Raw genomic sequence first — 25637 nt, forward strand, 5'->3', positions numbered from 1 at the left:
GTGCGGCGGTATGAATATGTGCGGCAGATCATCTTTTATTGTGCTCTAAATGTAAATAAAAAAAAACGATCCTTATTCGGCGTACATCATTCACCGGAGAATGAAAGCGGAACCGGAACGTTCACATTTGAATATGAAGCGTGCATTTGCGTTTGTGTTAAAATAAACTACTGAAGCCGCTGGTTTATTATCGAACCATGTAGCGAGGACGCGTTTGTGACGTCGCCGCTGCATATCGCGTTACGTCACATGCTGGTAAATCCGTCGCGTTTCGCGGATTGTGATCTGTTTGCCAATAAAGCGGGACGCGGTCGGCGTGTGTGCGTGCAGTGTTTGTGTAATGACACTAATAAGCAACATCTATACGCTCGTATCGCGCAGCAGCTGATGTTTGATGGACACTGAGCGCGATTTCACCGCCGTAAATGATGAAAAACCGCGAATATCAGCAAATAGATCCTCAGGCACTCGCGACACCGACCCCGACCCCTCCTCCGCGACCTCTGCCCGACTACAAGCCCAAACGAGCCCGGAGAAAATGGGAGGTGTTTCCCGGCAAGAACCGCTTTTACTGTGACGGTCGCATCATCGTGGCGCGTCAGAGCGGCGTGCTGCCGCTCACACTGGGACTCATCCTGCTCACCAGCGGACTCTTCTTCGCATTTGAGTGAGTCTGATGCCTTTGGCTGGTAGACCGCATGGTCACTTAGCTGGCTGTTGTTAGAACATTTAAGCAAGTAGTGCTGTCTGAAAGCATGATGAACACAACAATATAGGCCTAGATAAGATCGAGGTGTCACAAGAGCATCTCGCGGTCAGGGTTTTGAGAGAAAAGTCCGATTTACATCAATGTCTATTTACTCTGCTTGTGGTTTTGTGGTCTCAAACACCTGCTTCAAAACAGTCGTAAATTAGGAGGCCACACTAAAAGGATATAGCTCACTTAAAAAAAATCTCTCATGTCTGTATAACGTGAGATTATTATTATTTTTTTAATACAATTGAAATCAGTGGTAACATTTTTCAAAAAATGAATCATGAATTCTATAAAAATATTAAAGGGTTAATTCATCCAAAAAAAGAAATGAAAATTCTGTCATCATTTACTCACACTTGCGTTGTTCCAAACCTTCTTTTAAACTAAAACGATATTTTGAAGAATTTTGGTAACCGGACAGTTGACGGTAGCCATGGAAGTCAAAGCTTTTCTTCAAAATATATTCATAATTTATGATTTTTCATTTTTGGGTCAACTTTAGGCAGCAGTTTTTTATTATTATTGATAACTTTAATAAGAAGTGAGAAGAAATGTTCTTGCAGATCATCATATTAGTTCTGAAGGATCATGCGACACTAAAGACTGGAGTAAATGATAAATTACATTTTAATTTATTACATTTTAAAATAGCTATCCCTAAAGTCAAGAGTCATAATGAAGGTAATATAAACACCGTATCTTCAATAAGACAGGAGTATTTTTCATAAATCGATAATTTTGACCCATACAATGTATTGTTGGCTATTGCTACAAATATACCCGTGTGACTAATGACTGGTTTTGTGGTCCAGGGTCACAAATGTCAGATTGGGCTGATTTGTCATGTTTTATAAAATGTACTAAGATATGTCATATTTCAGTATTTCATTAAAAAAAAAAATGTCATTAGTGTTAATAAACAGTAGGTTTCCACTGTGACAACTTACCCTGTTTATGTGTCGACGTGTCCTTCTATAGGATCAGCATTGGACAGAATCTGATAGTTTTTTTAAAAATCAATATGTATTATTTTTATTATTTAAATGGCCGTTAACCTATATGCAGTACCTTAATTACTTCATTTATAATTACTAAATGATTCCTAGACTACAACAATAAAATACAATGGGTATTATGCATGTTTTTAAAATTAATATCAAGAACAATTTTTATTATTGCCATTATTTATACAAATGTGACAGTGTGTCCTGCTAAAGGGTCTGCAGTGGAAATCATCCCATGTTGTTTTTTAATCGATACAGATGTAACAAATTCTGTTTTATTTATAATAATCACTAGATCATAATACTACTGCAATACTGGGTACTGTTTTAATAACTATAATTAACAACAATAAGTATTAATAATGTAGGCTTGTTTTGTGATACAAATGGTTACAAATATATTGTCTAATTTTCTAGCTACATATATATCTCAATTATGACTGAATGCCTGTTATTAAAATAAGTTTAGTGCCATATCAGTAGACTCTATATTAATCCTGATCATATGTTGCAAAGTATGCATATGGTAAACATTTTTGGTCTGATTTTTTTGAGTTTACTACAAACTGAAAATAAACTTTGAGAAATATTCACTGAAGTAAAACTTGCCTCCCTATTCTGATTTATATAATAATAGAAATTGTTCTATAAATCTGCGTATGAAATGTACTATGTCTCTCGAGACATTATTTGTACTGAGGCCACTTTTAGGGATTTAATTAATGATGTATGGTTACTTAAAAGTGGCTTATTTAATTTTAGTGTTAATCATACCCCTCATTTTAAAGCAATTCCTTGTGGATACAGCACATTAAGTGGAGATTCAGTTTGATACTGTAGTTCAAATCTTTATATTACATTAGGTTTATGTTATTTATTTTCAATGTACTGCAACACCTTAGATGTTAGTTCTTGTTTGAATCCTCTTACACAACCACCGCTGTCTCTCGTTCTCTTTGTAGGGCATTGGTTTAGCATTAGACATTGGATTTGGGATCCACAGAGCTGCAGGGAATGGAACAGTTTAATGGAGCACTATGTTTTAAAGCTTCCTTGTTCCACAATCAATGTTTTCCTAATTGAGCCATTCTGTGGTTACAGCTGCCCGTTCCTGGTGCAGAACCTCACCAGCTTCATCCCGGCCATCGGAGGGGTCCTTTTTGTGTTTGTGATCATCTCTCTCTTCCAGACCAGCTTCACAGATCCAGGGATTCTGCCCCGGGCAACACCAGAGGAGGCCGCAGACATTGAGAAACAGATCGGTGAGGGAGCACACATCTCCACGTGACCATGGTTATGTTCAGAAAGGATAACTAGAGTACAGGCTATATATGGCATACTAGTTTTAGCTTAAAAAAAAAAAAAACTAGGCCTAGTTTTTTTTTTTTTTTTTAATCTTTTAGATACCCCCAAATATGATCATCTTTGTGTGAGGGACAACCATTCTAAAATTTATAAGGCAGCTATATATTTTCATGTCTAAAGACCCAGTTTATACTGTACTGTACAGTTATAAATGTGTAAAATAAATTTGAAAATATTACTTTTTTTCTATTCAATATAGTACTGCACTGTTTTTTAAATCAAATTTAAACTATTTTAAATTTCTTATTTTAATCAAATGTATTTATTATTTATTATTATTTATTTTTTTAAATGTTTTAAAAAAATTCCACGGACCCCCTATAGCACTCCTTTGCGGCAACACTGTCACATGACCTCACCATATTTAATGATTAATTCAGCGAGTGTTGTTCAGTTATCTATGAAAATGAATTTGATTATTTTGCATTTTTTAATCCAAGTTTGTCTAAAATATCTTTTGACAGTTGATTATATAATGAGTCAAGATAGAGATGTCTGATGTTGTTTCTGGTTCATTCATTATTCTGGAAATGTGAGGACAAGTCTAGGGCGTTGCATTATGGGATAGAGTGCCCAGTGCAGTGTGCTGTTGCTGCTACATTTTGACAAACGTATTAGGTCCTCCACACTCATGCATATACAGATATATAGATATAGATACAGCAGTATACATTAGTGTTGTCAAAAGTACCGGTACTTCGGTACCAAGTCGGTACTGAAATTTTGAGCATTTCTGTAGTACCGAGAATTCGGGTGTATTCTGTACCCACTGATAGGGCTGTGCCAGTATTTACTTGAATATGACATGAGTGAAGCACAAAGCTTTGTTTACAAAAGAAATAATAGGTTAGCAATTAAATGTGATATCGCAGCCATGTAAACATTTTGGTTCATGCCGAATGAGAGAGGTAGGTGAGTCCATAAATTTAAGCTTTGTATTCTGTTTTGCGAATCACGATCTGGTCACCTGATTATCAGAGAATTTAACAATATTCTATTAGTTATTCCACTGAACATGGAATCTCTGTTTCTTTTCCCAGATCTTCACTCACGCAGGGGATTATGACGTTTCTTCCTTTCGTTTGCTTTTAGGCCTGTTATAGGCTATTCGCATTCTTTACTGTGGTAAAGTAGAAAAAACACCCTAGTACAGAAACCTTTTTGCTTGCACGTCAATTTCTATGTAGTTTGTGCTTGCTATTAGACTTTATAAGGCGCATCAAGTTTATATGTATAGCGCTTTTCACACACTGATTTTTACTTTTGCTTTCCCTGGCAGCGCTAAATCAAATATAGTCTGAATGTGTGAAGATAAACTCGCTCTTCAGACCTTTTACAACATATGTCAGTTCCTTGTAACATCAGGGGATAACATGAAGATATTATTAAAGCGAAATGGTCTCTTTCCTGCTCGTGTCCCACATCCCTCTCAAAGAGCAGAGCAGTAGGCTATATGACTCATCTTTGTGTAGAAATAAAAAAACGAATGTTTTTTTTTTTTTTTTTTTTAAATAATATTTAACTTTCTTATTATTTAGGTTACCATTATTTACCGATATTTATTTCATAGTTTTACAGGCTGTAGTGTGTCGTTTCATTGAAGGAATAGCTAAAATAAACATGCGCGTCTGTTACAAAATGGATGTTTGAGCATTTTTTTTTATTTTATTTTTTTTTTCAAAATTTATTTCATTGAGGTATATATATATATACACACAAGCTCCAAATATTTATATGTATGATTACCATATTTAATGTTTTTAAAATAGGCTATATAAAATAGTAAAATAGTTCCAACAGATTTTGATGCGGGACCGAAATTTTACGGTTCTCGGTACCAATTTTTATGGTATTGGTACCTACTACTGGAATTTTGGTACCGTGACAACACTAGTATACATACTATGTATGTAGTAGAGCTGCATGATTCTGGATACATTGGGAATCATGATGATTTTTTATTATTATTTTTTTTAATACAGATTAAATTCCTCAACAATTCTGAATAGACAACTAAACAAAACGTAATTTACTAGGGGTTCTGACAAAATGTTAATTGCTGCAGTTTTAAAAAATATTTAATTAAATTAAAGCTGCAGTCTGTAAGTTTTGCCTCTTTGTCGCCATCTCTGTTCGAAACCTGCACTTGCAGTTATTTGCGGAATTATCATCTTTACGTGGGTTGTGCATCGCATGACTCCTCAGCGTGGATGAATCTAATGTTTTGAGGAGAATGTGTCACCGCACCGGTGGATGCTGTACTTCGGAATCCCAGATTGTAGTCTTGGAAGTATGGCCAAAATAAGAATTTTTACCAGAAAATGTCTGAACGAGTATGTAACAAATCTGCCACTTTTGTTCTGACCAACGTAATGACGCAAAAACATTGCTCAAATTTCCCCTGGAAACCTACCAGTACCACTTGAATTAGAAAACATTATTACAAGCTTACCGTTGTGAATCAGGCTAAGGTAAGGAGATAGTTTTGAACACTGGCTGGTTATGTACTTGCTCAAAAATTGATTTTGGATAATTTTTAACCAAAAAAAGTTACGGACTGCAGCTTTAAATTAATATTTAAAAAAAAAAAAAAATGGTTTGGGTGAATGATTCAATGACTCATGCATAAAGACTTTTCTTTCGTGGCTTAATGCAATTTTAATAACTCTTTATTATTGAGCACATTCTGTAGTTTAGCAATAGTAGACTGCATTTTACGACAATCACTGATCTAGCTGATTTGGGCATTAAGTTTGGGCTTTTATGGAGGAACAAAAGCACACTGTTGTGAAGAAACAAAATGCACTAAAATCGCACATCTCTAGTTTCTTGCTGTCGTTGCTGTAGGGTTGCTGTTTTATTGTTGTGTAAATATATTATCCTTTCAGACACCTAGTAGAACTGCCATTCCAGCTACTAGTTCTACATAATGTAGTGAAGCAATTTTAGCTGCACCTAGAAAAATAGTTTCACGAGTTTTGCGTCATCTGATTGGCTCTTCTGTTTGACTTTTATAGAGACAACCGATCAAACTATATGAAGCTATTATCGGCCGATAACACAACCTTTTGCAGAAGTTTCGCTAATGTGTCCGTGCCTTAAAACATTTGAAAAAGCAAATCTATAAAAACCTTGTTTGAGAAGATTAGAGGACATTCTGCCCTAATTATAGAGGGTGAAACTGACATGATGACGGTCAAATGACAGGATGATTGTCATCAGGAACACGGACTCCCCCAGGCCTTAAAATATCTTCACTTACTCAGTAGTAGTAGTAGTAGTAGCAGCACATTCTTGTCTGATTGTGGCAATGAAATTCAGTTTCATCTATGCAGATTTATCTATTATTGTCCTCCAAACAGATAGCCTGCCAGTAAGAGAACTGAAACAGTCTGCGGAAATTAGTTCACATCTGTGACCCATGTTATTTCTGACCTGTAAATTTACCGTTTGTGATATGTCATTTCATTTTCAACAGTAAAGCTGTGCTGAATTTGATTAAGTTGGAATTGAAGTCAGAATTGAAGTCTAAGTGGTAGAAATGAAGTCAGGTTTGTTTTTGAGAGAGTTTGAGGATCAAATACTGTATAGGGAGTAGTTTATGAAGTGATTGACTCATTGACTGAATCAGAAGCAAAAAAATCACAGATTAGTGCCTTTTCCATGGCTCTTCTATGTAAATGCACTGGATGGATGTCTTTTTTTTTTTCTTTCTTTTTTTTTCTTTTCATTTTACTGCCATGTGTCTCACGTTTTTAAGTGCAAAAGGCTTGCTGTGAGAAGAATGTGTTTTGCATTACACTGCACTGTTTTTCCATTGTTTTCTATGTAAGCACTTACTATAACTGTTGTGCTCATATCTTGCATCATTTGCAGCTGTTTTAAAACACAGCGCTCAAATTATAATTTCAACTTTTTAAAAACTCATCTCTAGACCTTAAGTGTGTGTGTGTTTGTGTTTTCACTCCACTACCCGGCTATAAATAAAAAAATAAAAAAAAAACACAGGGCAATGGAATAAAAAAGTAGTGTCTACTACAGACGCATTTTTTTGAACATCTTTTAATTTAAGCACCGTGTTTTTTAGAAAGCTGTCTGCCTTGCGCGAGACACAGCAAAAGACGTGAGACATAACCTCAGTCATCAAAGACTTCCGCCAAGCACATATTTACATAAAAAAACATTGAAAAATGGCACAGTGTAATGCAAAAACAAGTTCTGCATCTTTTTGAACTGTTAGTGTAGTTTACAGTTTATTAAGGTGAGGTGATCGCATTCATTTAAATGTAACTTTAGTAATTTTCAATACTATTTAGGCCAGATGGTGTGGATAGTATGCACATTGGGACGCAGGGCAAGCCTATTTGTGATCTGCCGAAAACCCATCACATGGTGAAATTTTACCTATCACAGGTTTCAAGCTGGATTCAAGCCCTTTCCAATTGTTTTTTTACTTCTTTCATAGTTTGTCTGTAACAAAAGTTATGGTTATCTGAAGTCACCTGATCGCTCTGATTTATAGGAACGGAATTCTGAGAAAAAACAGGTTTAAATAACTGTCACCCCCTTTTTTCGCATAGACATGAAAATGCACTATCCAAACATAAATGGTTGTAATTCAAGAATGCTTTGGAATATAGACCTAAGGTTAGTCTTGTTTTAAAGAAGACACTTGTCAGATTATTGTAGAAGTGAAATAAATTATGAAAGTGAGTAATAAAAAAAAAAAAAAAAAGTTATAGAAGTTTAATTTTATGAAAATGTAAAAATATAATTGTTTATATTTTATAATAATATATTACAACGCATGTTTTACTCTTAAACTGCAAGAAAATAAAAGCCAAAAATGTCAACATTCCAAATTTTAGGTTGAAATATTTCAAAAATGAGCTTTCAGTAAGATTTTGTTTGGGCGCAGTACCAAACTTTTTCACTAGATGACACTCAAGCTCCATATCTGACCATTTAAGGGCGCCTCCATTTATTTGAGTAATTTGAACCATATATTTTCATACATTTTATGAAGTAGACATCCTATTCAGAAGTAGTATGGACAGTTTGGCAGTATTTGATTTGAATTCAACCTCTCATAAACATAATTAGAACTTGTATGTGTCATTATAGCTCCGTTGTTCTCGTGCTCCGCCTTCTCACGATAAAGTTGTATTCGAAAAAAAATATTTGCGTGCTGTAGTTTATACAGGACTGGCGGGAAATTTGCTTTAATACACCTTCATTCTACATGTTATGTGGTTTATTTTGATAGGTGAACTGTCATTGTAGAGAGGGAAAGCTACGTTTTTTTTTTTTTTTGTTTTTTTGTTTTGTGTTCTTAAACAGTAACGTAAGACAGCCTTACCACTATAAATCGCTATTTTTCTGCACTTAACAGGCGAATTTTGCCAAGATATTTTCAGAGATGATAGACAAAATGTCGTAGAATGATAATTTAATGAAACCCAATTTTGACACGAAAATGACATTCGACCTATTTTTTGACTTTACTGAAAACGTTCCATCGTGACATCCGACGGGTTTTCCCAGATCGCATCACATTTATTTCCACCCCCAATGTAATACCAAATGTAGCATTTTAATCAACGGTACTTTTTTTTGTTTTTTTTGTTTTTGTTAACCTTTTACCATTAGGTCTTGGAGTATCGCAATAATATTGTATTGTGAGTTCAATATCACGATATGTATCGAATTGCGACAAGGGTATTGTTACACCCCTAGTGTTTGTGCTTAATACCTTTAACCTTATTCTGTTTGTCTAGTTGTTTCAATAAACAGGAAGTGTTAGCTGTTTACAGCAACTTATTAGAAGCTGATCCTAACTGCGTAGTTTTGTTGATTTCTTTCATTTTTGTTATTGAAATTCCTTCCTTACATTTCATCCTCTGCTGGAAATGTTTTTCTCTCTCAGACAACCCAACAGGCTCATCTTCATCCTACCGCCCCCCTCCACGCACCAAGGAGGTCATCATCAATCAGCAGGTGGTTAAACTCAAGTACTGCTTCACCTGCAAGATCTTCCGCCCGCCGCGCACCTCCCACTGCAGCCTGTGTGACAACTGTGTGGGTGAGTGTTGAGGAGGAGATGCACGGCAGAGAACAGCGAGCTCACTTGCAGCTTTGTTATTTGGCTTGGGCCGATGAATCTGGGGCAGTTTTTTAATGATAATTATTAGCGGTGTTTGCTAAAGTTTACATTTACCTTTATGCATTTGGCAGATGCTTTTATTTAAAGCTGCATGGTTAAACTGCACTCAAGGTATACAATGTCAGTTCATACGTACAGTTCATCAATCCCACGATATTAATGCTGCTAGCGCCATGCTGTACTGCTCTGGAACGCAGATTACCCAGATATCACCTAGAACACCATAGAAATTTGCCACCAACATCATAGTGCAACAGTCCCTTGTAGGGCTGCACTATTAATCAAAATAAAACCGATTATGTGATTTATTACATTTCAAATGCTACTGTTTAATTAATTAAATTCAGAGTGTAGAGCGGCACTGTGTTCATTTACATGTGAGCAGCTCATGATCCACTGGTGTTTTCAGTGTCTCAGAGCGGCTCGGTTCACAGTAGGGCTGGGCGATATGGCAAAAAAATAAAATCTGATTTTTTTTAAATTTACTGTTTAACTAGTCAACTTAAAAACTTAACTACAATATGATTTAAGTAACATTCTCTTTATTACCAATCTGGTTAAAAAAGTTCCATTCCAAGTGCACCACACATGAAGTGATCAACATGGTGTAAATGTAAAACAATTTGTTAAATATCTTTGCAGAAATATGCCTGAAATATGAAGGCAAATGTTGTACAAACTTATCTTAAACACATCCTGTATACTCAGAAATAATATAAAATAAGAAAATGCTAAATATTTCTTAGCCAAAAAGTAATGGCAATAAATAACACCAGTAATAGGCTATTATTAACAGCAAATGCTTTGTAAAAACAGAAAACAACAGCAGCTTTCAGCCTGTCACCATCATGCAAACATGAAATATCAAACAGGTTTACAGGTTTTTGCATTCCATTGCGCTATTTGTCCTATTGTTTTTATGTTTGGCGGACATGTTTAGGTGTTGCACTTGTGTCTCGTGTCTTTTGCAGCATCTCACCCATGAAACTGCATTCTAAAAACACGGCGGTCAAGTTAAAAATAAAGCTCAACTCGCGTTTAATAACTTTACCTTTTTTTTCCTCATTCCACTGCCTGCGTCTCATTTGTATAACGCAATAACGCATTTCTGAATGAACAGCCGCTTAAGAATAGTTATGTGTTCTACGCTCATAGAGCGTCACATGAGAGCGGTTAATCAGACGCGCCGGCGCCATCATGTGGTCGGATCGTTTTCTTCTCCTAATACGGTTATCATTGCTGTATTGTCAACATGTCCAATTGTAACGCTTGCTAACATTTTTATTCAAAATCGCGATTTCTCGATTTAAAAAATAATAAAATCGAGGCAAAACATTCAATTCGAATTAATCGAAAAAATTGGAAAAATCGCCCAGCCCTAGTTCACAGTAAATGCGGGTCTACACAAACTCCATTTCTGCATCTTCTCTAAGTTTTGGTCGCTTAAATTGTGCATTTGAGCACCCATCATGCGCCAAATTTTCCCATACTTGTAATGAGAAGTGCTTATCAACAAAAGAAGATTTAAGCTCCCTGTGGTTTTCCCACAGGAAAGTTTGGATGAAAGTATGGTGTATTATAAAAAACTGAAGTAAACTAGCCAGAAAATATGATATATAAACATTCTTTTAGTTGTTACAAAGATAGGTATATAGGCTCTTGCACTACCCAAATCAAACCCGTGTTTGCTGTCTTTTCGCCAAGTTTGCTGTCTTTTAAACGTACACGCGGCAGATGATGTAAAACACAAAGTTTACTTTATTCGTGTGCAGCAATGGATGACACGAGGCTTTTATTTATTTATTTTTTATGTTTACATGGGAATGTTGCACAACTCCCCATGTTAACAAACTTTCAAGACTAGCTTATAAATTACCAAGTTATAAAAACAAATTTATAGTTGTCTTTGTAAATAAATGCTCACTTTATATGTAGCTTGGAGCCGCTGCTATGACGCTGTACAAACACTTCCGCGCGCCTCTGCAGCTGCAGTTTACGATGTAGTTACGCTCACGCGCCGCTCAAGCTTGCAGTGTGAAACGGGCGAAAGAGCTATTGTACGAATCCAATATACTGTTACACAACATGTTTTCTTTCAACTATTTATGTTCCAAAACTTACTGTATTTATTTGAATACTTGGCAAGATGGGCATTTTGACATAATTTTGTATGTATTTGGCATTTAAGCGCAATAAGCAATGAAAAATAAGTCAATTTGGTATTCACAAGCTATTTGAGAGGTGACTTTATGTGAGCGCCACTTTTATAGATAAGCCGCTTTTGATGTGAGCACGAAACCGGTGGGTATTAGTAAAATTAGGTGCAATACAAGCACTATTCAACCAGAGCAAGTGAGACAAGTGAGTGAGAGGAGACGGTTGTATGTCAGTTCGGCGTTGGAGAGAAGAGAGCAAGAACACGCAGCTGGTATTGGTGTATCGATACCGAAGAAAAAGAAGTACTGGATATGCATCGATACTGAAATATATGACACCGTTTGTCATATATTTCAGTATCGATGCATATTGAAATATCTTTTTTTTTTTTTTTTTTTTTTTTTTTTTTTTTTTTGAGTATTTGAAAATGACATTTTTGAAAATCTGACAAAAAAACAAAGGTACAATACTTTGTACTTAACTGCTTTGATGAGGGAAAGAACTACAATCCCATGAAGCATTGCGACTGGGAATTGAATTAAAAACTATTTAGAAATTGATTGAAAGTTGATTGTGTATATAGAAACAACATATTTTAATTTTATTGCAAAATGTGCATATGCAAATATTTAATTAGTTTGAGAGCTTTGGGAAACTGACTCAGTTAAGTCATTTGCAGTGCTTCATGGGAGTGGTTGGGCACTAACAAGTTATTATGCTGTGATTTCCTCACCATGATTCTGAATTTTTTTTTTTTTTTTTTTTTTTTTTTTGGCAGAATCATGGATAATGTAGTTTTCACCAGGATTTCAGCAGTGAAACACGAATCAATAATTTAAAGAATACATTGAAATTATGCATACATGGCTTCAACAAAAGCGTATATAATTTAACAACCTTGCAGCACACATTAGGTCTGTCTTCAACTGTTTATAATTTAAAAAACAGTTCCCCTTTGAAGAAAATGAATTGAATTTTTACTTTACTGTTGCACTCTTTTGTACAGATGAACATCACTCATAATGTCTCCATAAAATGTAACTGTAATCTAGTAACATTCAGTATTAAATGCCAATATATTTTTTCCGTTAGCAGTTTCACACTATTCTGCTTGTGAATCTACGTGGGAGGTTATCTTTCTCAGTGTTATAAATAGTGCTAGATTTATGCAAGCCGATTTGAACCAGTTTGTATTTTGGTTTAATCTCTCAAGTTCTCATTTGTTCTTAAGCCAGAAGACTTTTTAATTACTGTTGTAATAAATCAAGAATGTGACGGCCTGTTGTCTTGTATCTTTTGATAGAGCGCTTTGATCATCACTGCCCTTGGGTCGGGAACTGTGTGGGAAAACGAAACTATCGCTTCTTCTACACCTTCATCGTCTCACTCTCTTTCCTCACGGCCTTCATCTTCGGTTGTGTTACCACACACCTGGCTCTAAGTATGTGTCATATCATTTAACTTGCCAACAGTTTCTCTATCTTTGAGCTTGAGCAAACATATGTAACAGTGAGAGGTGTGTGAATTGAAACAGTTCCGGTGATGACAGATCACTTTCTGGTTTAGAGTACTTGTAAAAAACAGATTTGTAACAAGACTAGGTATTTCTTTCTAATGCTTTTATTTTACATGTCATCTACATGCATGAAAGAATCACAGTTTCCACAAAAATATGAAGCTGCCCAACTGTTTTTACTAGGGATGCACCGATCCGGCTTTTTTTGCTTCCGATACCGCTCCGATACCTGGAATTCAGTATCGGCCGATACCGATCCGATATTCAAGTAATAATAAAAAAAAGTGCTAAATTGCCTAATAAACTGTATGCCTCACTTAGGGCTGTTGACGGTCGGCATGACAATATAGTTTATATATATATATATATATCTCTGAGGTCGCGTTAACCGAAAACTAAATATATTTATATATAAATATATACTATAAAATTAAAAGACATTTCTTTTAAATTTATAGCGGAGTTTTTTTTTTTTTTTTTTTTTTTTTTTTTTTTTAATGAGGCAGCAACATATGATAGATAGGACAGAACAAAAAAAATGCTATTAATAATCTTTCATTGCGCAAAAGTATTATAATATGAACGGCTCCCATACAGAGCGGCACACAGCGCTTATGCGCATCCCGTGTGCAGAATGATGCGCTTGAAGCATCATGGAGTCACAGCGCGCAGCGGCAGTGCTTCGCATTGAAAAGTTCAAAGCACAAAGTGAAGATATATTGATGCGTATTGCATTAACTGTATCGTTATCTACAGATTAAGTATAATAATAGAAACATGGATTGATCTTGGATAGAGTTTCATTGTGTTGACTGTTGTAACCGAACGCGACACGCAGTTTGAATGCTGAATTGAGAATGACTGACAGCCATAGCGGAGGGAGGCATTTACGTGAACTTTAATTTAACGACTTAAATATTTATCTGTACCTCAAATTAAACTATGGAATGGCTTCAGAACACTTGGAATATAGTGCACAGAAACTTTCTGGTGCTTTTTAATGTTTTTGTGCCTTTTGTGGAGCCTAACAATAACACAGACTATGTATTATAGCCATATACTGATACTCACAGTATCGGATTTGGATCGGTCCCGTCCGGCCGATACCCGATCCGGCAAAAATGGCAGTATCGGAGCCGATACCCGATCTGAATATCGGATCGGTGCATCCCTAGTTTTTAATATTTATTTATAATAATAAGAAAAGTTTCCTGAGCAGCAATTTGTTATATTAGAATCATTTCTGAAGGATCGTGTAACACTGACGACTGGAGTAACGATGCTGAAAATTCATATAATATATAAGAGCTTTTATTGACTAATGTTCTCTTTTATAGGGTCACAAGGAGGAAATGGGTTGGTTTTTGCTCTCCAAGCGAGTCCTGCCAGATATCCTTTCATTTTTGATGTCTGATTTCAGATTTTTACCTTAAAAAAAGTCTGTTATTCCTTTTAAAGGAATGCTCTGAGTTAATACAAGTAAAGCTCTGTGAACAGCATCTGTGACGCTGATGTCAACTTGTCCCTGAGTTTGTAAAAACAAAAAAAAAAAATCGAGTCTGTAGTAATGTACCCAATGTCTGTAGTAATGCCCCATAGGCTTCCATTATAAGTGCAGTGCACTGCTTGTTTTTACACACTGAGTGACAGGTCAAAGTTACAGCCACAGATGCTGATGATCAAGTTGTAATTAACCCAGAATATTCCTGTATTGTGTTGTTTTGTGTTCATCTTTATTTGTACAAATTCTGAAGCCTTCCTTGACGTTTGTCCACTGCTCTTGAGTTAGTGGTTTGCTTCTTTTCTGTATGGTCAATTTTGGGCCTCTCAGGCTTTCATACGTACCTGGTGGCTGCAAATCTTACTACTAATGAGGATGTGAGTGTTTCCTTTCATAACTTAGATGATGTATTTTTAATTTCAGGGCCAATTTATTCTAATACACACTCTCTCTCTCTCTATCTATATATCTATCTATATATATATATATATATATATATATATATATATATATATATATATATATATATATATAAAATCATATCATATATGGGGGGGTTTGGTCCGTGTACAACAGCACATGTGCGAGTGACTTGAGCGCTTAAAAACAGCAGTCCACTTGAACTCGTCTTTCCGCGCTCATGGCCAAAGGAGTATACTTTGAAAGTCTTGCGCGCTCAACTGTGCATGGAGACACAGCGGAGACAACTTTTATTTTCTTTCACACACAGAAACAACTTTCTAATAAAGCGACCAAAACTGCCTGTCAAGTGAAAATGGCTTTTTATCTTTAAGTTGAAATGAAAGGCAATGTGGATAAACATTTGTAAAGCTGTTCCTCATAACATTTTAAAGCCACGATGTACAGAACCTCACACAAAGATAAAGAAGAAAATGTATAAAAACATTTTGGATCAATGAACCTAAAAAATAAATAAATAACTGCAGAAAGGCCACACTGCAGACAAGATTTGCAGATGTCGGCAAATCAAATTAAATTGGCTAATGTTAAATTGCCTGTGTGAGCACCCTCTAAGTACAACTCAACATCGATGCATGGAAAAACAATTAAATTAACAGAATTAAATTAGAACAGAATATACCTTTCTAATAAATAAAAATAAAAAACTAAGTCAGAATCAAGTCACAAGGTGCAGAACAAATGTGTGCAAAATGCCTAAAATGCAGGAGAACATATATTTAAAACACAAAGTTAAATTAGATAACTCCAAGTGATCAATAAATAAAATAAAAATAACGAAATTATTAAAATAACAAAAGTATATATTGTCAACTTTCTTTTTAACTGCAGAGACAATAAACTGGAGTGGCAGTCTTTTTAGCTAAACATGTTCACAGAATCCAAAAATCAAATTAGAAATGGCTGAAATGTTTTGAAGTCACTTGTAACCTACCTGATCGGAAAAAAATCCAGTCTTTCACTCGATCTGCCTGTGTCCGTTTGAGTCTTTTCAAATAGTGTGCGAGAAAAACCTGCAATGTTTGTTGTTGTTGAGTGGTAAGACATGAGCTGTTGGCACAACTTGCATCTTACTTTTTTTTGGAGCATCTTTTACCATTTCAAAGTGCATCCGATTCCACACTTTAAACTTTCTTATCCCAGTGTTAACATTGTTAAAGATTTAAATCCCTGCCACCAAGATGCTCCTCTGTCGGTCACGGATCATCGAAAGTGAAACTTAAATCTGTCACAGGGGTGGTTGGATTTATTCATGCACATTTAAAAATATTTATTAAAAGCTTCTTTCTTTTCACATTTTTATTTACAGCATTATCATAATAGGCTGTATATTAATGTATTGGGAGAAAACCGGTAGTTCTATCTGACATTGAGCACTCCCATATAGCCAAAAAACTCCCATATAGCCAAAAAAAATCCTCGTCTTATAACACCTATGCGAAGATTCGACTGTGAGATTGGTAGTCGAATCAGGCTCCTCCTATTGAAGCATCAAATCCTCAGATATTCCAATGACAATAAACAGTGTTCGTGGCCATCCAGTTTGAAATGCTAACTACAATCTTCGAGGTTTTTCAGATTTTCTGTCGTGGTGTTCTCTCCATATTTACAATTCTTTGCAGCCTTTAGATGGAAAGTCAAAGTAACTCACTCCCGCTAAACATTTACTCTTTGAATTCTTGCATCTGGCAACAATATGAGTCAACACCATTATGACTAAAAGTTTGCAAAGTAGTACTTCCTACTAAAGCAAGGCGGTTTTTGACTCCAAGCATATCTATAGCAGACTGGTGGGAGTGGCCTTGGACAGCAACATGCCCAGTGTATTATGAGTGTTCATAATGTCATAATGAGTTTTCCTACCTATTTGGCAAAAGGGAAGACAGCAGCATTTTTTTTTTCTCTGTTTTCTCTTTTGCATCCATTTGATTTTATTTAAATAATTTATAAAATGATTTATTCAGATTGCTTAGAATCAGAAATTCGGTCATTGTGAAAAATGTATTCAGTTAAAAAGTATGAACAGTTAGAATATGGCTAGCTGTGGAACATGCAATATTTAGTTAAAATTTATGAGGCTGAAACAAATTGGATTTATTGATGATAAATATATAAACCGGGTTATTTAAAACAAGTTCAGGTGATTAGTACTATTGAGAAATCTTACCCGTTTCATTTATGTATGAATGACAAATATGCATCACATTAAAGGGTAAGTTCACTCAAAAATGAAAATTCAATCATTAATTACTCACCCACATGTCGTTCCACACCCGTAAGAACTTCTTTCATCTTCTGAACACAAATTAAGATATTTTTGATAAAATCCGATGGTGCAGTGAGGCCTGCATTGCCGGCAAAATCATTTCCTTTTTTAATGTACTTTAAGGTACTAAAAACATTTAAAACAGTTCATGTGACTACAGTGGTTCAACCTTAATGTTATTAAGCATCGAGAATACTTTTTTGTGTGCCCAAAAAACAAAATAACGACTTTATTCAACAATATCTAGTGATGGGCGATTTCAAAACACTGCTTCATGAAGCTTCGAAGCTTTCCGAATCTTTTGTTTCGAATCAGTGGTTCGGAGCGCCAAAATCACATGATTTCAGTAAACGAGGCTTCGTTACGTCATAAGAGTTTCGAAATTTCAGTAGTTCACGTGACTTTGGCAGTTTGATACGTGCTCCGAACCACTGATTTGATACAAAAGATTTGTAAAGCTTCGAAGCTTCATGAAGCAGTGTTTTGAAATTGGCCATCACTAGATATTGTTGAATAAAGTTGTTTACTTTTTTGGTGCCGAAAAAAAAATTCTCGTTGCTTTATAATATTAAGGTTGAACCACTGTACTCACATGAACTGTTTTAAATATGTCTTTAGTAGCTTTCTGGGCATTGAAAAAGGAAATGCTCTTGCTGGCAATGCAGGCCTCACTGAGCCATTGGATTTTATCAAAAATATCTTAATTTGTGAACGAAGATGAACGAAGGTCTTACGGGTGTGGAACGACATGAGGTTGAGTAATTAATGACAGAATTTTCATTTTGGGTGAACTAACCCTTTAAGTTTATTAGTTTGTGTTAGAACTGTATAATCCAAATTAATTGGAAACTGAATGGAAACTTAGAATGGAAACTTTATATGCTGTTCAAATACATAAATCTTAGATTAAATATTTTTTAAGTGTAGCTGTATTTTTATTTATTTATTTATTTATTTTTTGTCCATATTACAGATTAAAGGTTCCTGGTCAGGGAAAAGTGGAAATGAAGACGCTGGAAATCCTTACAGCTACAACAGTATAATCAAAAACTGCTGTTCTGTGCTCTGTGGACCCATGCCGCCCAGGTGAGACACGTGTAGATCAGTAGATTGAGCATATATGGACTCCACTATGCCATGGCAGGCTGAAACAGTGTAGTTGAAGCCTGTATTTATTACTGTGGCTGAACTGTGACTCCCATTCTTCATCTCTCGTCTTGTCAGTTTAATTGACAGGCGAGGTTTTGTGCCCTCCGATGACTCCGTCCAGACCAGTCCAGTGGAAATCGAACTTCCAGCTGCTAAAAACGACATAAACATGGTAGGACGAGCAGTCACCTCAGGCCGACCTCCTCCTCCTCCTCCACCCCCGGGTGTAACCCTACAGCAACCTGCCTTCTCCATTCAGAACCACTCGACAGCCTGACTTCTTGTGTCTGTTCCAAACCGAGCATCCCCCCTCTTGCTGTGTTGTTTGTTGTGTTTTGGCATGGGTCGCACCCTTCAATTAGATGTGAGACAGCGTTCGGGTCGCTGGGCTTCGGCCAAGTGCGGCTGTTTCAAATTTGTTTGGTGTTGGGTAGAGCCGTTATGGCTGTGCTGCCTTGGTCAAAGTCATATGTAGATGAGATCTGTGTTTACTTTGAGTTTGAAAGGGAAATAAATGTTTATGGTCTCATTCTCTATGGTTTAGCTCCCTCTTAGATCAGCAGGTTGGAGTGGAGATGGGTGTAGATGACATGCTTCATGTTGCACAGTTACAGAAAGAGGAAATGAAACTTCTGGCTTCCTGTAACATTGAATTATGTGTTAGTGAGCAGAAAAGACGCTGTAGTTTCATGTGATGGTGGTGCTTGTTTTTGAAGCCCTTTATTAGAAGGAGACCTTTGTGCTACTCACAGATATGCAAGATTATGACATGCAATTGCGCTCTTGGAAAAAAAACAAACATCTGAGTATAAACAAACATCTGTCAAAAAATGTTCTTTATTTTTCCTTTATTTATTAATGTTTGTGTAACTTAAGTTGTTTTTATTATAATCTGATCATATACAAACAACTCGGGCTGTTTAAGTTGTTTGTATAATTTATTTTGTTTAATCAAACAAACAACTTGATTTTTGTTTTAGTTTTTGTAATTTGTAGTTTTGTAGTGGGTGTTTATCAACATGAATGTGCCTTAAAGTTATGTTTTTCTCAGTTATTTGTTTTGCTTTATACTCGGATGTTAACCTCGTCACCAACCAAAAGTTCCTCTCATCACGTCAGCAAACAAACGAACAGCGCTAGTGTTTGTGTATGTTTCTCTGGGTTACACAATGACATGTAACCTGGGTTACATGTCATTGTGTATTTTGTGAAGTTTAAAGTAAATATCTGAATATCACTTACATTCAACTATGGAAAGTATCAGGCTCATTTGCAGAATAAAACTGATAAAATGAATAAGGTGCTAATGCATCTCTTCACTGATGCACTGTTCACTGTTAATAGCAGTAGTGGTAGTAGTGTAGCTATACTCATACTTGCCGCATTATTATTATTATTATTATTATTATTATTGTGTGTGTGTGTGTGTGCACGCGCATGTATGTTGTGCAATAGTTTGCATGTGACATGGAAATGTCCCTATGGGATTTTATGTATTATGACAGCATGGGTTTAAATCAGATTTTTTTTTTTTTAAATGAAGATAATTTCTGGCATTTTGTACCTTTTGAACATATTTGTGCTTGTATATGTTAAAAATGCATTTTAATGTTAAATAAATATTTTTTTTCAAACTAAACCACAGAATTCCTGTCCTGCATGTACACTTTTTGTTGTTGCCCTAATTTGATTATGTAGGGTGAGTTGTTTGTTTACTGCACTCTGCCAGTTGTGGTTTTTTTTTTTTTTTTTTTTTTCCTTTCCTGGCATGTTCCGGTGCATCTGTGCATTAGTGCACATTAGTGATGTTACACTTGCCGGTCTTAGCACATTAACCCTTGTCCTCTGTGTGTGTGTGTATGTATGTGCATGTTTGTTTAGGAAAAAGATTGCCTGGATTTCGCCCTGTCTTGTGCCAGCTGATGGTTCAGTGGGCAGAAGTAGGGGATTGTAGGGAGGTTGGTAAGACTCAGGCAGGTGTTTGGGCACATTCATAGATTCCTGTAGGTGGCGTCATATTGGCTCCACATGCTTTTGGCCTGCATGCTGCCTGACTGCTGCTGCCGGAGCTAATAGTGCTGATGCACTGCGTCTGGCCTGAAGTTTTACAGCATCAGCACACAATCAGCACTGCTCTTCCTCTGACCACTAACCACTATTTCATGTTTTGTTTGTGTAAATATACGTGTGCAATATATTTTGGACTTGGGCTTTGATTTAGACTTTCATGTCAAGCTGTATTATGCTGTGGATCAAAATCTTAGTGATAATTCACCAAGAAATTATAATTTATGTCATTATTTTCACACTCATGTTGTTCCAAACCTGTATGATTACTTCTGTGAATAACAAAAGATGTTAAGCAGAATGTCTTAGCGGTTTTCCCATACAGTCCCTGTTTTTATAACCTCTTTAGTTCATATTATTATTATTATTATTATTATTATTATTAGAATACCATTGCAACGAAACTGTTGTCAATATGCATTTTAATTACACGTCATATAAAAAAAAAACAGTCAGTAAATATCACTGCCATGTTAGTGTCATAAACCTAAAATATACATCACAATGCTTCTTGGGTTTGGTCATATCGGGCATAGTGGTTTAGTGAGAGTAAGTGACACACTGAGCGAGTCTGATTCAAACCGCAAGATTCACATCTGTGAATGGGACATCACGGATCACATGGTGTTTGTGTGTCAGAAGATGGTGTGCACAGATGATATCTGATGAAAACCGCACTAAGTTTTTTGCAAGTGTCACTCACACATTATGGCTAGATTTGAAATTGTCACAAATTTTGGTTACACTTTATTTTAAGGTGACTTTGTTACAATGTAATTGTACATTTAGGCTGAGTAATATTAATTAACAAAGTACTTACTATAGGGTTATGGTTAGAAATAAGGTTTGGTATAGGGTTAGTTGCGTGTAATAATGCGGTATTTACTGTTATTACTGTAGTAAGTACATGTAATTTGTAACAAGGACACTGCAATAGTGTATTTTTGTCACTTTTTAGTTGCTTTTAGAGTTTTTAAAATTTCAGTACCGATTGGTAGCGAAGTCAGTACTTTTGACAACTCTAGTTGCTTTCCATTGCCCAGTTTTTTTGTCGTTTTTGGAACATGGCAGCCCCTGTCTATTTTAAGAGCAGCGTGAACTTCTGCTAAACATCTCTTTTAGTGTACTGGACATAGTGTCAAATAAGTTTGGAACGACATGAGGGTGAGTAAATAATGTTTGAATTTTTATTTTTCAGTGAACTACCCTTTAATCGTTATTTTGCGTGATTTGTTCTGATTTGACTGATTCTCATGATTTTGCTGTTGTTAATTTCCATTGTTCTCTCCTGGCAGACTTTATATGAGCACTTCAGCATGACTCAAGTGGTCATATACATTTCTGTATAGCAGAACAAAAGAAGAATCATATGCATGAGCCATCAGTGACACTGATATCTGATTGGCTGCTGCTTACTGCTCAGCTATTTAAGTTTCTCTTTTAAACCATATGAAAACACTTTTACTTCCACTTTTTCTAATTTGAATCTACTTCCTTTTTTGTCTTTGTCACACCCATTCCCTTATCCCTTGTTCTTTATAATTTCTGTCGTAACCCTTCGTCCATTGCTCCCTCACCCTTTCCATTCTTCCTCCACAGTGCACGCATGGTACCAAAGGTCTGCTGGAAACAGCCTCTCGATCTCCTCTCCTCACAAGCTCCTGTCCACAGGCCAAACCTCAAGCAGCGCCGGCTGTCTTGGAGCCTCTTCCAGAGATCACCCCGTCACCTGCCCTGGAGCCACCCAAGATCGCTGGAGGACGCCAATCGACCAACACACCTCACAAACATCACTCCCACCACAGATCCAAGGGAAAACAAGCCAGTCATCACACCCAAAACCCAACCCACAAGACAGCCAACTCCTCTCCAAGACCCCATCACAGCCACAGTTCAAGACGGAAAGACTCCAAGAACAGAGACACAAAATTCAGTTCTCTGCGCTGAGCAATGAGACTCCATGAACCTTCAACGTCTTGTAATTTGGATTATTTGAGTTTGTCTTCATAAGATTGATCAGTTTGTAGGGTGGCTTCAGTTGGGACTCCAAACAAATAGGTCTAATATGTCCAAAAAGACCTCCAGTTTTAGTAAACTGATGGTGGTGTTACAGTCTTACTGTTCTAAAGAGGAATACCATCAATACTGCAATCTGGAGAGCAGGTATGAAGTATGGGCTTCCGTTAACAGATTGATGACTGGAAAACTTTGTAATTCACATACGGTGTGTTTCCATATAGACAAGCACAAAGGTCTCAAAAGTGAACTGCAGGGCAAATGCCTTCAAGACAATTGTCAGTCTTAACAGTGAGTTCCAAAATGAGCTTCATCATAACAGCCATATTGGAACAAGAACACTGTTGTCCTCGATATGGACATGAACTCTGGGATCCATTTCTCTGGCCTCTTTTAGGCCTCATCGGGGATACATTGGTCAAGCTTCAATAAGCAAGAACCAATCTAATTTATGCAAAAATAAAAAATAAAAAAATACAAGAGCATGCCTGGAGAATATAGCTCACAATCATTCTTCATCCATCATGTTGAGTCTTGTTGAATTATTTCTTCTCCCAAAGGACTTCAGCATGATTTTGTAACATATTGTGTTTGAAACATGGTATTAAGTGTGCACAAGTACCTGCTAATGTGGATGAGATGATGCCTCTGAGTCTCCTGATCACCGTGTTGAAGATCTAGTATCGTTCTCTCTAAACCTCGTCACAACTGCTGTTCTTCACATTGCATTCCTGACCCACTGCTGTCTATCAGTAAATTAGTAATCAGACAGTCTTAATGCACTAAGTCTCAATGCAGCAATACTGTAATGTTTTAGTTACTCATTGTTTGACACGTGCTACAGTATGTGTGGACACTTTGTGTTTGAATGGGAATGGGAATATGGGTGTTATTGTTATCCAGGTTTTGACTTAATATGCAAACTGAATGTTATTTATGAATGCTGAAATTGATCCTCTGTTTCTCAAGACCTCTGCAACATTTGCACAAATAAATACGAAGAACCAACAGGCCAGCCTGGATTTCGTGGTACATTCTGTGTTTAAAGCTGTGCTGCCTCACAAACTGGTCACATTACGTTTAGTGTACAATGAATTGTGATTTGAAGTGACAGAATATTTGTGAAGCTTGTTATTTTATTACCATGTGAGAGAGAGTATCAGTTGGTAATTCTGATATTTAGGATTTATGGATTCAAAAGTGTTCTAGGTCTGTGTCTGGAATGGAATACTAGCTTACTGTATACTATCTCTTGTGAAAAAAAGTACATTTTAGCACACTTTTAAAAAGTATTTATTATGGAAATTATATACTTATGTAATGTTTTGGAACACTTAATTACATTTTAATTGCAATTAAGTAATGTATTATAGTTTACATTTATACTGAATGCAATTAGCTAAACTTCAGAGTGCTTTTTGAACCACTTAAGAAGAATTTCAGTGCATGTTTATAATTTCATAATTACTTCTATTGTTTTTGAAATAATTAAAGTGTACAGAATGAACTGACAAGCATTTTTGGTAAACTGAAATATATTTTAATGTTATTATTGAAACTGGTATGTCATGTATTTAAATATATCTGTAATTACACATTTGTAACGCTGCAATTTGGTAATAAAATAACTTAAATGCAATATTAAATAACACACTACAGTTGACATTAATGACATTAAGTGTACTTTAAATCACAGAAAGTTTTACTTAAGTTATTAAAAAATACTTTAAAGTAAAACTTTAAATTTGACATTATTACAAAGTGTAGGCTACTTTTTAAGCTAAGACAGTCATAAAAGTGAATTCTCTTTAAGTACACTTAAGCTATTTTTTATTTTATTAATATAATATCTGCTAGTATATTTTTTAAAATATACATACTTTTTTTTGAAGTGCATTACAAGTACACAGTCAATACAATTAAACGGATAGTACACTCAAAAAATTATCCCGTGATTTACTCACCCTCAAGCCATCCTAGGTGTATCTTCTACCAGACGAACACAATCAGAGATATATTTAAAAATATCCTTAGTCCTCCAAGGTTTATAATGGTTGCAAATGGGGGGCCGCGTTTGAAGTAAAAAATAATGCCTCAATCCATAAAAAAAAGGTAATCCATACATCTCCAGGGGGTTAATAAAGGCCTCCTGAAGCGAAGCGATGTATTTTTGTAAGAAAAACATTCTTATTTAAAACTTTATTAATTCAAAAAACTAACTTCCAGCGGACGACTGTACGCAAGTCGACTTGCGCCAAATGAGTATCCTTCTGACGCGATGTATGACGCAGGATGTAGGAGTATTGTAAGCTTAGACATCTCTCGTGGTTCAAACAAATAAGGCTGTGCAACAAATTTAAGTTGCTCTTATATCGAAATCCTCCGAAATTGCATGTAAAAAATGATCGTTTTAGACTTATAATCCGTGACTGGTGATTTGTTTTGATCTATCCTCTGCGCCTCCGCGTTCGTCATTACATTGTGCGTCAGGTCAAAGGATACTCTTCCGCCTCAAATCAACTTGCGCATTCTGCGTACGGTCGTCCATAGTTATTTGGATTTATAAAGTTTTAAATATGGATATTTTTCTTACAAAAATGCATCGCTTCGCTTCAGAAGGCCTTTATTAACCCACGGGAGTTGTATGGATTACTTTTTTTATGGATGGATGCATTATTTTTGGCTTCAAAACGCGGCCCCCATTCACAACCATTATAAACCTTGGAGGACTAAGGATATTTTTAAATATATCTCTGACTGTGTTCGTCTGAAAGAAGATAGTCATATACACCTAGGATGCCTTGAGGGTGAGTAAATCATAGGATAATTTTCATTTTTGAACCATCCCTTTAATCACACTTTCTTTTTCACAAGGGATATGCTGCCTACTGCCTATAACAATTTTAAATACGTGATGCTGTATGCAACAATAATTGTTTTAACAAGTAATATGCTACATTGTTGTCACATGACCTTATAGTGCTGCACGTTTAATCCAGTCCAGTTGTCATCTTGAAAATAAATGTGGTTGTTTTTAACCATTTTTTGTGTAAAAATATTACAGTTTTTCTGAATTGCTGAAATGCATTTCTTGAAACCAGTACCCACTTCCTCAAAACCTTTAACAAAACCAAACCTTCAAACTACATTCAGAGAACATCTGACTCTTCTGGAAAAATCAAACAATTGCCTCAAA

The 25637-nt window shown here is 35.8% G+C and overlaps 1 protein-coding gene across 2 annotated transcripts; it reads left to right on the top strand.

Moving 5' to 3' along the window:
• Nucleotides 1-23456, top strand: zdhhc18b (zinc finger DHHC-type palmitoyltransferase 18b). Of its 2 annotated transcripts, none has more exons than XM_051872787.1 (9): nt 1-667; nt 2863-3023; nt 9053-9208; nt 12750-12887; nt 14300-14351; nt 14738-14840; nt 18183-18295; nt 18434-18530; nt 22025-23456. In XM_051872787.1, the coding sequence occupies exons 1-9, from the start codon at nt 426-428 to the stop codon at nt 22370-22372; spliced, it is 1410 nt and encodes a 469-aa protein (XP_051728747.1). In that variant the 5' UTR covers nt 1-425; the 3' UTR covers nt 22373-23456. The 2 variants fall into 2 exon arrangements, with proteins under 2 accessions (XP_051728747.1, XP_051728748.1); XM_051872788.1 differs by lacking the exon at nt 22025-23456 and adding an exon at nt 20240-20296 and having other exon boundaries at nt 6-667.
• Nucleotides 23457-25637: the final 2181 nt, after the last annotated feature.

Source organism: Ctenopharyngodon idella, chromosome 19 (genome assembly GCF_019924925.1).
Source record: "Ctenopharyngodon idella isolate HZGC_01 chromosome 19, HZGC01, whole genome shotgun sequence".
NCBI classification, from domain to species: Eukaryota; Metazoa; Chordata; class Actinopteri; order Cypriniformes; family Xenocyprididae; genus Ctenopharyngodon; species Ctenopharyngodon idella.

Excerpts from the sequence above, each read along its gene's own strand:
- zdhhc18b (XM_051872787.1), top strand. The coding sequence starts at position 426 with ATGATGAAAAACCGCGAATATCAGCAAATAGATCCTCAGGCACTCGCG. Across the intron at positions 14,352-14,737 it reads CTCCAAGCGAGTCCTGCCAG|TGCTCTTGAGTTAGTGGTTT; the intron begins ATATCCTTTCAT and ends ACGTTTGTCCAC. Across the intron at positions 18,531-22,024 it reads CTAAAAACGACATAAACATG|TGCACGCATGGTACCAAAGG; the intron begins GTAGGACGAGCA and ends CTTCCTCCACAG.